The sequence below is a fragment of the Barbatula barbatula genome, assembly GCF_947034865.1.
Source record: "Barbatula barbatula genome assembly, chromosome: 13".
Taxonomy (NCBI): Eukaryota; Metazoa; Chordata; class Actinopteri; order Cypriniformes; family Nemacheilidae; genus Barbatula; species Barbatula barbatula.
This window is the reverse complement of record NC_136776.1, coordinates 22,240,396-22,255,134: the sequence shown is the minus strand read 5'-3', so window position 1 is coordinate 22,255,134 and position 14,739 is coordinate 22,240,396. Positions and strand designations below refer to the sequence as shown.

General features: G+C 38.5%; 4 protein-coding genes across 6 annotated transcripts; 3 read left to right on the top strand and 1 right to left on the bottom strand.

Moving 5' to 3' along the window:
- The first annotated feature begins 282 nt into the window (after window positions 1-282).
- Window positions 283-3,910, top strand: ing5a (inhibitor of growth family, member 5a). Its single transcript, XM_079470868.1, has 8 exons — window positions 283-402; window positions 901-972; window positions 1,216-1,382; window positions 1,498-1,609; window positions 1,704-1,806; window positions 1,963-2,098; window positions 2,222-2,283; window positions 2,365-3,910. Exons 1-8 carry the CDS (start codon window positions 366-368, stop codon window positions 2,402-2,404), a joined length of 729 nt encoding a protein of 242 aa, XP_079326994.1. The 5' UTR covers window positions 283-365; the 3' UTR covers window positions 2,405-3,910.
- Window positions 3,911-3,939: 29 nt separating this feature from the next.
- On the bottom strand, window positions 3,940-5,730 carry cep19 (centrosomal protein 19). The gene is made up of 3 exons (XM_079470869.1): window positions 5,598-5,730; window positions 5,130-5,273; window positions 3,940-4,872 (listed from the first exon to the last, which is right to left on the bottom strand). Exons 2-3 carry the CDS (start codon window positions 5,257-5,259, stop codon window positions 4,517-4,519), a joined length of 486 nt encoding a protein of 161 aa, XP_079326995.1. The 5' UTR covers window positions 5,260-5,273; window positions 5,598-5,730; the 3' UTR covers window positions 3,940-4,516.
- Window positions 5,731-5,761: 31 nt separating this feature from the next.
- On the top strand, window positions 5,762-7,517 carry pigx (phosphatidylinositol glycan anchor biosynthesis, class X). The gene is made up of 6 exons (XM_079471172.1): window positions 5,762-5,884; window positions 6,037-6,112; window positions 6,181-6,313; window positions 6,457-6,667; window positions 6,767-6,867; window positions 7,015-7,517. The coding sequence occupies exons 1-6, from the start codon at window positions 5,815-5,817 to the stop codon at window positions 7,171-7,173; spliced, it is 750 nt and encodes a 249-aa protein (XP_079327298.1). The 5' UTR covers window positions 5,762-5,814; the 3' UTR covers window positions 7,174-7,517.
- A 121-nt stretch (window positions 7,518-7,638) lies between these two features.
- Window positions 7,639-14,505, top strand: pak2b (p21 protein (Cdc42/Rac)-activated kinase 2b). Of its 3 annotated transcripts, none has more exons than XM_079471169.1 (15): window positions 7,639-7,897; window positions 9,576-9,876; window positions 10,154-10,260; window positions 10,471-10,618; window positions 10,723-10,754; window positions 10,843-10,959; window positions 11,159-11,297; window positions 11,383-11,446; window positions 11,755-11,803; window positions 11,885-11,997; window positions 12,560-12,677; window positions 12,846-12,945; window positions 13,043-13,239; window positions 13,404-13,541; window positions 13,627-14,505. In XM_079471169.1, exons 2-15 carry the CDS (start codon window positions 9,687-9,689, stop codon window positions 13,711-13,713), a joined length of 1,599 nt encoding a protein of 532 aa, XP_079327295.1. In that variant the 5' UTR covers window positions 7,639-7,897; window positions 9,576-9,686; the 3' UTR covers window positions 13,714-14,505. The 3 variants fall into 3 exon arrangements, with proteins under 3 accessions (XP_079327295.1, XP_079327297.1, XP_079327296.1); XM_079471171.1 differs by having other exon boundaries at window positions 7,680-7,897; window positions 9,711-9,876; XM_079471170.1 differs by lacking the exon at window positions 7,639-7,897 and having other exon boundaries at window positions 9,550-9,876.
- Window positions 14,506-14,739: the final 234 nt, after the last annotated feature.

Genomic DNA, 14,739 nt, shown 5'->3' with positions numbered 1-14,739 from the left:
TTGTCATTTTAAACGTTCCCTTTTTCTTCTGGAATATTGTTTTAATTTATATTTAATTTATTTTTCGCATCATAAAAACTATTTTTCGTGTGAAACAAATGCATCCTTTGCGGGACAATCGTGTATAAACAAATATAGTGTTTAAACAAAACTTATTTATTCATGTACGATGACGAGACGTCTAAAATCCTGTAATGAGCCAAACCCCAGTGACATCCAATCAAATCGCGACTTTCAAACCAGTCCCCTGTCAGCCTATAGCTGAGGAGCGCGTCATTAGTTATGCGTGACGCGCCCGTGTTGTTCCACCTCACGCGGGCGGGCGGAGGAGAAAAACATACAGGGAAACGGAGAAGATTGTCACCATGGCGACAGCGATATATCTCGAACATTACCTTGATAGTATGTTTAATTTACATTTGTAATATTGTACGCGATGCCGCTTAATTTCAAGGGCTTTTAAAATGTTTTAGCGGATGCGGATTGAGGAGTTTCGGTGGCTACTGTCAGATTAGCATTAGCGATCTTAGCTAGTTAGCCAAGAGGTTGATAAGCTTATGATTTCGCATCAAAACCTTTTAAACTCGTTATTGTGGATTTGTTTTGTTGGTTATGTTTAACGTGTTAGGTTTAAATGTGGCTGACGTGAAAATAAAGCGAATCAGTTATTATTGAAGAGCTAAAGAGAGTTAGCATGTTGTCGGCATGCTGGCCAAGTAAACAAACGCATGTTATGTTTTGAGCAGGATTTGCACGTGTGCATATGTAAATAAAATGACTTTTGTGGTAAGCTTGTGATGGATATTTATCTGTGTGCTATCTTCTTCAGATAAGATGGTGTGATTGAATCGTCAAAGTTATTAAAGTTAAGCACATGCGTCGTTGTTTTGATTTTCACAGGTATTGAAAATCTGCCCTGTGAGCTCCAGAGAAACTTCACACTCATGCAGGAGCTGGACAACAGAGCTGAGGGTAAGATCATGTCTTCAAACAGAGTTTGCTGTGATTTTTGTGATCCCTTAATATTTCTATTGGCCCTGTTTTGCCCCAAACTCTTGCTAGGTTTTGAGACACAATCATAGTGCTTGTTTGTTTACATATGTTCCGTAACTATATCTATGTTAGTGCAGATGTGGAAGGACAACCGTAATTGTCAATAAAGTTGTATCGTATTGTTTTTGAAACGATAAGATTTTTTTTGTCCTACATGTGCAGAAAAGAAAGGGGAAATCGATAAGCTTGCGGAAGAATACATCTCCAACGTCCGAAATCTGGCCCCGGAGCAGCGAGTGGAGCACCTGCAGAAGATTCAGAACGGCTTCAGCAAATGCAAAGAATACAGCGATGACAAAGTTCAGCTCGCCATGCAGACATATGAAATGGTATGATAAAAATACGGAAATAGTTTTCAGACGGATACTTGGTTTTTGAGTAGTGTGCCTTGAAAGTTTCTTCTCTCTTGGTGTTGCTATTGAAACGTGGGGTTCTTCTCACTAGGTTGACAAACACATCCGCAGGCTTGATGCTGATCTCGCACGCTTTGAAAACGAGCTGAAGGAGAAGTTAGACGTCAGCGGCTACGAAAGTCCAGAAAACAGAGCACTGAAGAGTAAGACATGGACATGATCACTTGCAATCCTACAAAGTGCTCATGTAAACACTTTGCAGTTACAAAACAAAGCACGCATTTGTGTTTTCCGTAGAGGTGGGCGGTAGAGGAAACCCAAAGGAAAAACGAGGCCCTAAAGGAAGAGGAAGGAAATGTTCAGATGACGATTCTCCCAGAAAGAAGAAAATGAAAAACGGGTGTGTCTCAAAGTTTCTTTCTATGACCTTTTGTGTTTCTTAGCCTAATTACAAAAGGCCACGTTTATGCTGTTAAATGTCGCTTTACACGTTTACGTTTTGCAACAGTGTGTTTGTATGCATCTGACATCATGCATGCTTTCTCTGTTTCTGCAGGCCTGAGTTCTCTGAATCCATCCTTCCAGTTCACCCATCAGATGTTTTAGACATGCCAGTGGACCCCAACGAACCCACCTACTGCCTTTGTCACCAAGTGTCATATGGAGAAATGATCGGATGTGACAACCCCGATGTACGAATCACTTTTGTCCATACAATATCGTTTCTGTCAATGTAAACGTTTTAAAGGCGTTATCTTTGCTTTTGGCTGCCTTTAATGTTTTTATTAAATAGACTTGTTACTTTTGTTTATCAGTGTCCAATCGAGTGGTTTCACTTCGCCTGCGTTGACCTGACGACGAAACCCAAAGGGAAATGGTATGTCAGCTGGCAGTCAAATGGGGAACTGTTGAAACTTATAGGTTTTGGAGGTGATAAACACATTTCATTTTCTTGCAGGTTCTGTCCACGATGCACCCAGGATCGAAAGAAAAAATGAGTTGAACATTTGTACGTTGAGAGATTATGTTTATATATGAATATGCGTATAAATATGTATTTTGTGGTAAAATAGTATAATATATATATATATATACTCTGTTATATGGCCATAATGAAATACATGAGGGTCACAAGAAAACAAAGTTTTTATTTTTAAAGTACTTGAAATGTTCCCATTTTGTGTTGTCACTGTCTTTTTCAGACAATCCAGGATATTATATATGAAGAGTTTGATTCCAAAATGAGATAACTATGTTTTTAAAAGTTTTCAAAATTCATGTTTTTTACTGTGCATTCAATTAATATCAATCAAACTGCAGTTGGTTGGTTTTGATTTAAGCCATATCAACAAAGAATACAGGTAACCAACTCAATAAATCCCAACAAAAGCATGATAACCTAAAAAACAAGATTTTAGAAAATTCTTAAAAATGTAGTTCTCATTCTGGATATATTTTTCTTTTAACTTACTGATCTAAGTAGTTTTCATTGTACACTTTCATTTCTGAAGCTTCAAGCAACCAAACTAACCCGTGACATTTTTCCGAGCACTGCACAATTCGTTCAGAGCGAACCCACAAATTCTAAAGAATTTACTTGGAACATAGTTTTAGAATGCTGAATGCAGCTAATGTTTTATGTATTAAGCTATATGCTATTTCTGACAATTTTGCCTGCAGTTAGGAACTCCCCCTTTTGTTAGAGCAGAACAGAAACTTTAAAATGCAAGTGTGAGATTTTATTCTGTCTAATCACATAATTGCAAAACCACGCAGAGACATTGTGGGGCGCAAGTGGCGTCATTTGCAAGTTTTTCATTTTGAGTTGGACAATCAAATTTCACTTCATTCCCCCGCGGAGATCATTTTGTTCCCAAGTATCTTCTACGGAACTCTGAGAGATCTGAAATTAAGACTACTGCTTTACAAAGTACATCTGAATGTAGCTGCATTGTTGTGTTCCAGTTGTGAATGTTTAAAATCATGGATTTTGGCAGTATCTGCCATACATCTTCAGCAGCTTTCATGCACTTTTTACACGACCAGACTTAAGTGGCACTCAGAGGTTCTGCTGTGTAGTTCTACAGTCGTGATGCAAGAATGGAACGGGACTCTGTTGCTGTTTTTAATGCGACCCGCTGTAAAGGTCAGAAAAGAAACCCGAGCTATTGCGATGGCACAAAAATGTCAGATGATCTACCAAAGTGAGATTAATTGGTGTTAGCGTTTGTTGTAAGCTACACTGCTGTTGTATTCTTTTAATTTCAATGATTCTATATACATGTGATCCAAATATAAAGCAGAATATTCTGTGTGTAATTCTGTTCTTGTCTTATGGACTTTACAATTGAGTTGTGTCGTATGATTTGTGTTTAGAATCCACAAAGATTGAAAGTGTGACAATCAAGTAACATTTTATCATGGCTAACTGTCCGTGGTTATATATTCCGTAAAGCTTTTCCTAAAAACAAATAAATATTTACCATTAAAACTACTTGTTGTTTAAAGAATATGTCATAATGTTGTTTTTGTTGACCAATTTTAAAGACCCAATGCAATGCCAATATCCAGATGCGTTTCTATTATTTTCTTATTCTCCATTCACATCCAAAAAAACTGTTTATTTAAATATAATTAAAATATAGTAACATGTGCACATTTGTATTTGCCTGCAAACACGTATAGATCTTTCAAACAACAATCATAATAAAAAAACAGAGACAAAACGATCATAAACTAAAGCATCATCAAACTTTCTTGTAGTGTATAAAATACAGTTCAAAATAACAAACAAAATATACCGTAGGGTTTTATACATTCTACAAGTAATGAATTGAAAAGTGTCACGAAAGGGGTTAGTTTACCACCACAAGGGAAATTTCAGCAGATGTTAAAGTCTTAAAATGGCAAAATATTGGCAGATTTGTCTTGCTTCCTCATCTATTAGATCATCAACCACATTCATTTAACAAAGGAAGTGGTTTCAGAACCCACGTATACCTTGTGAAAATGTATAGCTCAGCATGCAATGACAGTTCCCCAAGCCAAGTGAAACACACAACCCATGACAGTTTTTAAATCTGATTACAAGATTTCCAGTGTCTGATCTTCTAAAACTCATCATCTGAATGATCGTCCCAGCTACACGTCTCTCGTACGCTGTTCTCAGGAAACTCCACCTCTACATCGTACACAAAGTCTGGATCATCCTTTCGTCTGCGGTTCTGTTCAAACAGCTCGTCCATCTGGGTCTTCCTGCGGTTTAACTCCTCGTCGCTCAGTTTATTCAGGTCCTCATCATTGGGGCCAGGGCCCAGCTGAGCATCCAGACTCTCCTCTAGACTGAGGCCTCGCAAATGATCACGGAGAATCAGATGCAGTCTTTCAAGTTGAGCTATAGACACAGATTCAACGTAACCGCTGTGACGGACATGATGCTTCAGCCTCTCTGCTGCCCGGCTACAATCTGGAAAGAGAAGAAGACATTATTTAGGACAGCATTTAATAGATAATCATTCACGACATTAACAAACATGATACAAAATCATTATGTAAAAGCCACACACACATTACTGAGCTGATGAACGTAAGCATTCAAAATAAATGTCAAAAATATCATTCTTTTTGAAATACTGCTAATATTAAAATAAACATGCTATGCTGTTTTTATTCAAATAAATGATATATTTGATTTGAATGTAAAAATGATTTAAATGGTCATACCTGAGTATTGTGAGAAATTCCTCACTGGTATAATTCTTTTCCTCATCTTGCCTGTGTTTTTATTCTCATATATGATGATAATTGACGGTGGATCAAACTTAACCCCACATCGTTTTGCTTCTGTGGACATTTTCACCTAAACATCTGGACAGAAACAACGCATAAACATTAGATAGGTAGATGATAGATAGATAGATAGATAGATAGATAGATAGATAGATAGATAGATAGATAGTTAGATAGATAGATAGATAGATAGATAGATAGATAGATAGATAGATAGATAGATAGATAGATAGATAGATAGATAGATAGATAGATAGATAGATAGATAGATAGATAGATAGATAGATAGATAGATAGATAGATAGATAGATAGATAGATTGTTGTTGTAACCATAGCAACAATTGCACGCTTAATTAGATATAATCCTATGATATAGATTGTATCATTAAAAGTATACCTACATGTTACATATATGTTACACAGACCGGAAACAAACCAACTGTTTAATTAAAAAAAGAAAATGCGTTTTAGTCTTTTCTGTGCTTCCTCTTCTTCTGGTGAGATCTTAAGTTATGCGCTGCACAATTTCAACATAAGAGTCTCTCTAGCGCCACCTGCCGTACCGGCCACCGCAAATGCGGAAGTAACTTGTACAATGCCTGCCGCTTGTTCATCGACATGCAGTGTTTTTATTTTTATTTATCAGTAGCTGTGTTATATTTTATTCACAATGGAAGCTCACAAGAAGGTATTAATACTGCAACTGAGTGTAATGTCGATAATGTGTATATTGTAATGTGTATAATAGCCTCCAGATTTTAAATAAATGACAGAATGCGTCGAAAGTTATGCTTATGGTGATCTTGTGCTAGTATGTATCTGTTCCTGCTCTTCTTACAGTCCATAGCTGTTTTTCGGCGGAATGGTTGAAGTCAGTAGAGATGTCTATGAAGATAGCTAAAGCAGGATTTCACAGGTAAAGTTTTTTAAATTTTAAGCTTAAAGTTGTTTGAATAAAGTTAAATATCTAATGTTTGGTTGTAGAGAACTCCAATACAGCATTCAGTATGGAGGAGCGGATCATGATGTCAAAGCTTTACTGGTTCAAAAGCTTCCAAGTGGAGTTTACATGGATGAATATCAACTGGGAAATTTGAGAGAGGACACAGGATTGGAGGTGACAGCTTCAACTTTATTCACTTTAAGTAAACTAGTTTTAATATCTTTTTATTTATGATATTTTAAAGCATATGGTCCCAATCAACCTATTTGATCTCAAGTCTGTTTGCAAATATTCTTTATATTGAATGTTTTGTGTAGGTTCTTCTTGATTCAAAAGTCGACCTGGAAGCTCCAGAATATTTGTCCACTGGGTTTACAGCATTGATTTTTCTTTCTTCATCTGAGAAGTCTGGACAACATGCAGCCACGGTTCCCGTTCATGCACGCTATCACAGACCCTCAGACTCTGGTCATGTACGGGTGAAAGTGGACATCGAGTCACCCAAGCTTTTAATTCGATCAGATCAATGTAAGTAAATCTGACAGCTGCGAAATAACAAACACAATTGTATCATCATAAACACATTTCACATTTACTTTCTCATTATTATTTGTTCTTTTATCACAGGCAAGATTCCACCTCCCGGATCATCTCATGTGGTCGTTGATGCCCCCTGTACGCTCAGTAACGCTAGCGTGTGTTCATGGTTGGAGATTCTGGATTTAAAGGTGATGAAAGTTAATAAAATAACCCCTTTAATATATTTGAATATAATTTTTTTGCCTAAACTGTACAGCACTTTGGTACACTGTGTTTTTTAAAGTGCTTTGAATTAATAATTGAATAAATCACGATTCATCATCTCACCCTAAAAGGAAACTGGACCTGTGAGCCTGGAGGTTCCAGTTGGAGATGCCACACAAACCGTCATGGTGTGTGTCGTCACTGTAGTAGTGACCCTGCTGAGCTGTAGTTTGATCCTCCGAGCCATGTGGAAGCAAAGCACCTATGATCATTCCAAAAAGGCAACGTAAAGCAAAACATTGAGTTGATGAATGTAAATAAGCAATTTAATTGTATTCAAGGTAGATCTTAACCACAATACCACTGTTTATGATTTATTCCTTAAACAGGAAAACGTGTATTTGTAAATAAAATGTGTTCATCAAACAAGTTACCAAGTATTGTTTGACTCAATCACTTATAACATTAAAAGTGAACGATGGACTGCAGAAAGTAATATTTGTTGTTCATTGTGTTGTTTTGTGTAGTATTGATGTGTTCATGTGAGTACATCATGGGATGCAAGACAATTCTTGTTAAGAAAATAACTTAACATCGTTTTAAAGTCAAATAAATGTAATATTGAATGTATTTGATAAAGCAGCATTCTGATTTAAAATAACAATAAATAGTAAATATGGTATATAGTTCTTCATATAAATGTTTTTCCAACGAACACTTCGTTTAATTTAAATCGAATCTCAAATTTAACAACAGCGCAGGGCTTTTATTTTGTCCGTCGATTGCCCATAATCCCACCGCGCCGGAAACAGTCGTCGGGCTGTTAGCTGCAGGCGAGGGCAGAAAGAGACGCCCTTCTCTTAACCAACACAAAAACTACAAATATACATCGATATTCAACAAACAACAACACAGAAACCATCACACTTCAGCTCGAGTTCCTCGCCGAACGGGAAACACTCTTCACGGGTCCGTTCGAGCTCTTTAAAGTCAACTTTGGGTTTAGTTTCACAGGTAAGTGGCGACAAAACCCGAAATACTGTGCTTGTGTCTCAAAACCTAGTGTGCTGCCTATATGAACCACAACTTAAGGCGTTATTTTTCGTTTTGGACCTTTAGTGATGGTGATTTACACCATGGTGTTGTCTAGATAGGGGGCTCACTGGGATTTGAGACGCTGTCTTTCTATTACTGTATTTCTTTATGTGTAAAAGTTTGGCTTGCTGGTTTATGTATAGCAGGTTTTTCTTCTGCATATCTGTTGCTTGGCCTGGAATTGCTACATCAAATTGAGTCTGCATATGCAACCATATAAGATCACTTATCAGTGATCTTATTCTGCACCTCCCTTATAGCATGAACTGAAAACTCTCTAGTCATGTTTTTTATTTATGTTGGTTGTAAATCCAAGGGTAGGGAGGATATATGTGATCTGGTGGAGGTCTTCAATCTGTGGGTTCTTTTTTTAAATTATAAATGCTTTTAAAATAAACCGTATTTGTTTATTTGTGGTATGATGGTCAACTTTTGTTACTTTGTTATAAAACAAACTGAGTGTAGGGTCCAGAAAAGTTGGGTAACTTATCATTGGGTTATGAATAATCGTACGTTTAGATTTGAGTCACTTCTACCTTGTAATAAACCAGACAGCGAGGCTTTTTGTATATTTGGTGTCTGGTCGACTGCTGTGTGGTTTTACTGTAGAATGCCATAATCAAGAAACCCCCAAAATGTAAATAGAGGATTATATACGACTATATATATATATATAAATATATATTGACTAGGGATGTGACAATGCTATCGCAATAGTAAAATTGCCTCAATATTATCATGGTCACATGACTGTTTGACATAGAGAATGTTGGAAAAAAATAATAGATGTTTAAATAGAAAAATGGTCCACCTTGACACATCTCGTTCTATAACTCGTACGTCTAAGCAACAGTAAAGGTTAGAGGATAAAGAAAGAGGATGCTTATGCTTCCAAATCATCCTTTGCCATTTTAAATATTGCAATAAACATTGTAACAAGGTATTACCGCACAGTGAGATTTGGATAATATATAATATTATGACAATATCGGTTTAAGGGCCATTGGAATTTTTATCATTGTTATATTATTTTCATGACTTCGAATAATGAAAATATATATATTTTTCATTAATCATCTGCTTGGGAGAGATGCACCGATGCATCAGCCACTGATATTTATCGGACCGATTTGATCAAATTAAAACAAACTAGTGGCTTATTGGTTATAGGACGCATATGGCCGATATCGCAAATAATCTTGTGTTTATCTGGAAGTAAAATAATGAAATCTCTAGTGCAGTTTATTGTTTACTTGTTACCCCAAATGTGTCCAGCCATGTTTGAATCCAAATATGAGCAATTGAATCCGGTCTAACATCCCTCCTCAAGTTTAAGCAAGCAAGTGCCAAATATCAATATTGGATTCAGCCAGTAGTTGTTTGTTAATATTGCTATACGCCACTAAAGTTGTTGGTTTATCTCTACGTCTTGAAAGTTTTTCCAAATAAAAAGATTCGATAACTTATTTGTTGTGCCAATGGGAGATTGACGGTCGTTGTGCTATAGTGTCTCCTGCAAAAGTTTTACGTCCGCATCGCTCATCTCTCCGTCTCTCTCCGTTGTGCTTCTCCTTCGCTTTTGTCTCCTCTTCTCCAGCTCTAATTCCTTCTCTTCTTTATCTCCACTTCCGCTTCGCTCCGACCGTTCTCCCTCAACCCACTCCTCCTTTATTTCCGTCTCTCTTTCCTCCACCCTTTCTCCGGGACCATGTGTGATAATGGGGACGTGGAGGACAAGCCACCTGCTCCGCCCGTGAGGATGAGCAGCACGATCTTCAGCGGTGGGGGGAAGGACCACGTGCTCTCCGCCAATCACAGCTCCAAGCCCCTCCCCTCGGTGCCGGAGGAGAGGAAGCCTCGCAATAAGATCATCTCCATCTTCTCAGGGGCCGAGAAGGGTCAGTGTGTTCATGTGCCCTGAGTTTGTTTGCACCCAAGCACAGTGATATTTGTTTTGTTATACAGCTCCAACTGGTGTCAGTTGCACCCTTGTAACAGTTTCGTTTTGACTTCATGTTCTATTTCACGTTCACACTGTACACGAGTGGCCTCTAGAGATGCATCACCATGTTTCACACAGTTGCAATATCATCGTACTTATTATTATGCTTTCAGACGTGGTAAAATGAAACTCTGTGATGCGGAGTTGTGATGTTTGTGCAATGTATGTCGCAGGTGGTCGAAGAAAAGACAGAGATAAAGAAAGACCAGAGATCTCACCGCCATCAGACTTTGAACACACAATCCACGTGGGATTTGATGCTGTTACTGGGGAGTTTACGGTATAAAGATATATTTTCTATTCGTACTAGAGCTATTTGATTTGATCTTTTTGGCTATAAATCGCGTCAAAAAACTTAAACGGGAGCAAACCCCCTGTCATTAAAAGTGGCAACCAATCGTCATATTTTTTAACTATTGCTGTTTTTACACAATTGAGTGATATTTAATATATAATCCAGTAGTAATTCCTGTCTGTTGGTGTTTTGTAGGGAATGCCAGAGCAATGGGCTAGGTTATTGCAAACCTCCAACATCACCAAGTCCGAGCAGAAGAAGAACCCTCAAGCCGTTCTAGACGTCCTCAAGTTCTACGACTCCACGGGCAACGGGCGACAGAAGTACCTCAGCTTCTCCTCAGGTCTGGACTTCAAGCATTTTGGTGTTCATTTGGTGTCTCATTTCTCTTAGGCTACGGGGGTCTATTGTGCGATCTGGTTTTTATCGTTTTTCTTCTTTCTATAGAAAAGGATGGGTTTCCCTCTGGTGAACAATCGGTATGTATCCACAGCAAAAGAATCAAACTATTTACTTCTAAAGCTGTTTGTGAAATAGTGTCATGCCGGTTCTCTCTTGAAACGACAGCCTGTTAAGAAAACCCCAGAGCCTTCATCTCCAATCAAAATGGTTGATGATGAAGAGGACGAGGACGATGAGACGCCACCACCTATTGTCGCACCCCGACCGGAGCACACCAAGAGTGTAAGAACCAATTTCAGCACCTATAAATTAAAGTTCATTCTCTGGAAAAATCGCTGTGAAAGTGATTGCGATATCATTCTTCTGTACAGTTATCGTTATAGTTTGGTGTGGACTCAATTATTGTCTTTAAATTTAGAATGTTTTTTAACTATCTAAACTTTTTCTTTTGGTGTCTCACATGGCTCGGTTATTTTTTCAGGTGTATACTCGGCCGTCTGTAATCGATCCCATCCCCCTGCCCGTGACCACTCCAGACAGCGAGGTCGCCTCTAAGTCCACCGACAGACAGAGGCCCAAAAAGGGCAAGATGACAGACGAGGAGATCATGGACAAGCTGAGTACGTCAAAGCACAACTGAATGCGAGAATATCTTCGTGGAGTTTCACTTCTCAAATCGCATTTGTTCTCTCTTTGTCCACACAGGAACTATAGTCAGTATTGGAGATCCAAAAAAGAAGTATACTCGATATGAGAAGATCGGCCAAGGGTGGGTAAAAGTCAAAACTGTCCCTTGTACCTGTTTTTTTTATTTACGATAAATGACCCTAGACCCTTTCTAAGTGTCTAAAACACCACTTCCGTTGACATATCAAAGGCAAAAGTGTTCTTGATTAAAAATGTGACTGAAACTAGATTGTTCTGGTCGGTTGCTAGCGTGGGGTTGTATTAAGTTTATTTAATACGATTTTACTCTCTTTCGCAAACAACCCAATTTATATCATGACATACTTGATCTGACAAAATCTTAAAGACCTCTTTCCCTCTTGATAAAGGAACGATTGTGTTTTTCCACAGAGCTTCTGGAACAGTGTTCACTGCCATAGATGTCGCCACTGGACAGGAGGTAATGCAAGAAAGGAACAAGAGGTCATTGCTAAAACCAAATGCTGGAATAATTTAATCTGAATGTGATTCTGTCCATCAGGTGGCGATCAAACAAATTAACCTTCAGAAGCAGCCCAAGAAAGAGCTTATCATCAATGAAATTCTGGTGATGAAGGAATTGAAGAATCCAAACATCGTCAACTTTTTAGACAGGTGAAACCTATTTAGTAAAAGTCGACATCACCTTTGAACTGACCTTATTCACGTTTACGGTTTTCTCAAGTTGTCATAGTTGGGTAAACTTCTATAGCGATGAATGGGAGACAACCGCAAATATATTTTTTGCATTCTCATTTGCTCAAATACCCAAAGAAAAACTCAATGATATATAGAGAAAAATATATAGAGTGTGTATATCAATACAGATAATGATGTGTTTTGTAATTTGATGCTAATATAATACAAAAGTATAGTGTTATAATATACATGCATTGTTTTTTAAATGAAAATATAAAAGCGTTGGAGGATTTTCAAGGGCTGATGGGCTTGTGAAAAAGGTCCATAAGTCGACATGAAATTAAAGAAATGACACGCCCACAGTCCATTCGCAGTGAAGGCAAATTTCACCATAATCCAGTTTCATTTCAAAATGTCATGAGACCATAACGTTGTGCAATTTTATGTTGATTTTGCTAGGGCTTCGATTCTAAAGAAGTAAATTTCTTCACAGCTAATGCCACGTGGGTTAAAAGTGTTAACCGCTAGTCTGTTACAGTTTTTTGGTAGGGGAGGAGCTGTTCGTAGTGATGGAATATTTGGCTGGTGGCTCGCTCACAGATGTGGTAACCGAGACGTGCATGGACGAGGCTCAGATCGCGGCTGTGTGCCGGGAGGTGTGTTCAAAAAATTCCTCTTTAATATAAACACTTTCGGAGATTTGTGTAAATTAATTTATTCTGGTCTGAAGGTTAACCCAGATGACTAATGCATTCCAAAATCTGCTCATGAGGTAGTTAGCGTGTCGCTTTGCTAATTAGCTTCTTATGTCTGTTATCTCGCAGTGTCTGCAGGCGCTGGAGTTTCTGCACGCCAACCAGGTCATTCATCGAGACATCAAGAGTGACAACGTGCTGCTTGGGATGGATGGTTCTGTCAAACTCAGTATGTCCTCACAGTAGTCGTGCTGTTGATGAGAGAACTATTGCTGGTTTACAAATCTCTTTCTCACAAACCTGTTTATACTCCTGCTGCTTTACAGCCGACTTTGGATTCTGCGCTCAGATCACTCCGGAACAGAGTAAGAGAAGCACTATGGTGGGCACGCCGTATTGGATGGCGCCGGAGGTCGTGACCCGCAAGGCCTACGGACCCAAAGTCGACATCTGGTCCCTGGGCATCATGGCTATCGAGATGGTGGAGGGAGAGCCGCCGTACCTCAACGAGAATCCCCTGAGGGTACGTTGGTAGTTTGCAGCGTCAAAGTATCCAGACATCAGATTTGTTTGCGATTTAAACAACATGCGCGATACATTGAGTTGAAATAAGCTTTGATGCAATGTTCCAGTACAAGTGCAGATAGCTGTGAAGACCTTTTGATCTTAGTTTTTTTTGTCCTCTAGGCGCTCTACCTGATTGCCACCAACGGAACCCCGGAGCTTCAAAGTCCAGAAAAGCTGTCGCCCATTTTCCGAGATTTCCTGAGTCGCAGTCTGGAAATGGATGTAGAGAAGAGAGGCGGAAGCAAAGAGCTACTGCAGGTAACCCAGCAATAAAGACTGACGAAGCACGTTAGAATTCCATGTGTAACTGTTTTACATTGATCAAATCTTTTGTTTTCCCTAGCATCCCTTCTTGAAGCTGGCTAAACCTCTTTCGAGTCTCACTCCTCTTATTTTGGCTGCCAAGGATGCCATGAAGAACAACCGTTAGCCTGAACAAACTGTGCCCGCAAGCACACACACACACTCACACAAAGACTGCTGAACACTCGAGAAATCTGGGCCAGGTGTTGGTGTGCCATCCTGTCCACAACATATCAGTGTTTGCCAAACCAGAACTCATTTGGGTCTTTGCCTGTTTTTAAACCTGTACGGACCGCTGTGGTGTCCTTCTGATTTCGTTAGACTTGTGCTGTGGAGCATCTGGAATTTATTCTTATTGCTGTATGTCTGAACTTTTCCAGTCTTTGGCTTCTGTAGATGAGACCTTGTATGTTCCGTAATTGATTATCAAAGGGACTTTTGTAGTCTTTAGGTTTCTGTAGCGAGAATCACGACTGAAACTGTGTAACCCACTCGTGTTCCTGATCCTAAGGGAAGAGCACCTTACTGATGCCAACTGTGAGCGGCGAACAATTTGTTTGTAGAAACTCGTGCCTTTGTTTTTATTCCAGCAAACACCTTTATACTGTGTCTGAAGTTGCGGATTTGTGCCGCCGGGCTTCCTCTAACCTGAGACGAAACATTCATATGATGAAATGTGTATATGTGTACTTCGAAGAAGCGTAGCATTACAGTTGATGTAGTTAACCAAAAACAGGATGGGTAGGTTAGCTATGTGTATGTTTTGTTTACATGAACACTTTTTTCATCGTTGTTTAGAAACTAACCGTTTATTATGAAGTGAATGCAGTTGTCTATGTCATGATGTCATATCTGATAACTATATTTGTGCTTTTCAGTCACTTGTTTTGCAAGTAAAAGCCGGATTCCTTCAACTTCATTGCAGTATTTGCAACTTTGTCTTTCGTTTTGTCTGCATCTTTCTTCTTTATATAAAAAGGGTTTGAAATTTGAATAAAATTGATAATTTACTAAGTCAATCTAGAAATGAGGAAAAATAAAACAATTATTTAGCTTTAATAATAATTGATTTCGTTCTTATATAAATATAAGTAAATGATTGACAGCATCGTAAGTGATTTATATTAAATAAAATAGTGATTATTTTATTGTC

Bases quoted from the DNA above. Each gene is read 5' to 3' on its own strand.
- ing5a (XM_079470868.1), top strand. From the start codon at position 366: ATGGCGACAGCGATATATCTCGAACATTACCTTGATA. The intron at 2,099-2,221 runs GTACGAATCACT...TTTGTTTATCAG, and splicing joins TCGGATGTGACAACCCCGAT to TGTCCAATCGAGTGGTTTCA. The intron at 2,284-2,364 runs GTATGTCAGCTG...ATTTTCTTGCAG, and splicing joins ACGAAACCCAAAGGGAAATG to GTTCTGTCCACGATGCACCC.
- cep19 (XM_079470869.1), bottom strand. From the start codon at position 5,259: ATGTCCACAGAAGCAAAACGATGTGGGGTTAAGTTTGATCCACCGTCA. The intron at 4,873-5,129 runs GTATGACCATTT...TTCTCTTTCCAG, and splicing joins GAATTTCTCACAATACTCAG to ATTGTAGCCGGGCAGCAGAG.
- pigx (XM_079471172.1), top strand. From the start codon at position 5,815: ATGCAGTGTTTTTATTTTTATTTATCAGTAGCTGTGTTATATTTTATT. The intron at 6,314-6,456 runs GTGACAGCTTCA...TGTTTTGTGTAG, and splicing joins GAGAGGACACAGGATTGGAG to GTTCTTCTTGATTCAAAAGT. The intron at 6,868-7,014 runs GTGATGAAAGTT...TCACCCTAAAAG, and splicing joins TGGAGATTCTGGATTTAAAG to GAAACTGGACCTGTGAGCCT.
- pak2b (XM_079471169.1), top strand. From the start codon at position 9,687: ATGTGTGATAATGGGGACGTGGAGGACAAGCCACCTGCTCCGCCCGTG. The intron at 10,960-11,158 runs GTAAGAACCAAT...TTATTTTTTCAG, and splicing joins GACCGGAGCACACCAAGAGT to GTGTATACTCGGCCGTCTGT. The intron at 11,804-11,884 runs GTAATGCAAGAA...TCTGTCCATCAG, and splicing joins ATGTCGCCACTGGACAGGAG to GTGGCGATCAAACAAATTAA.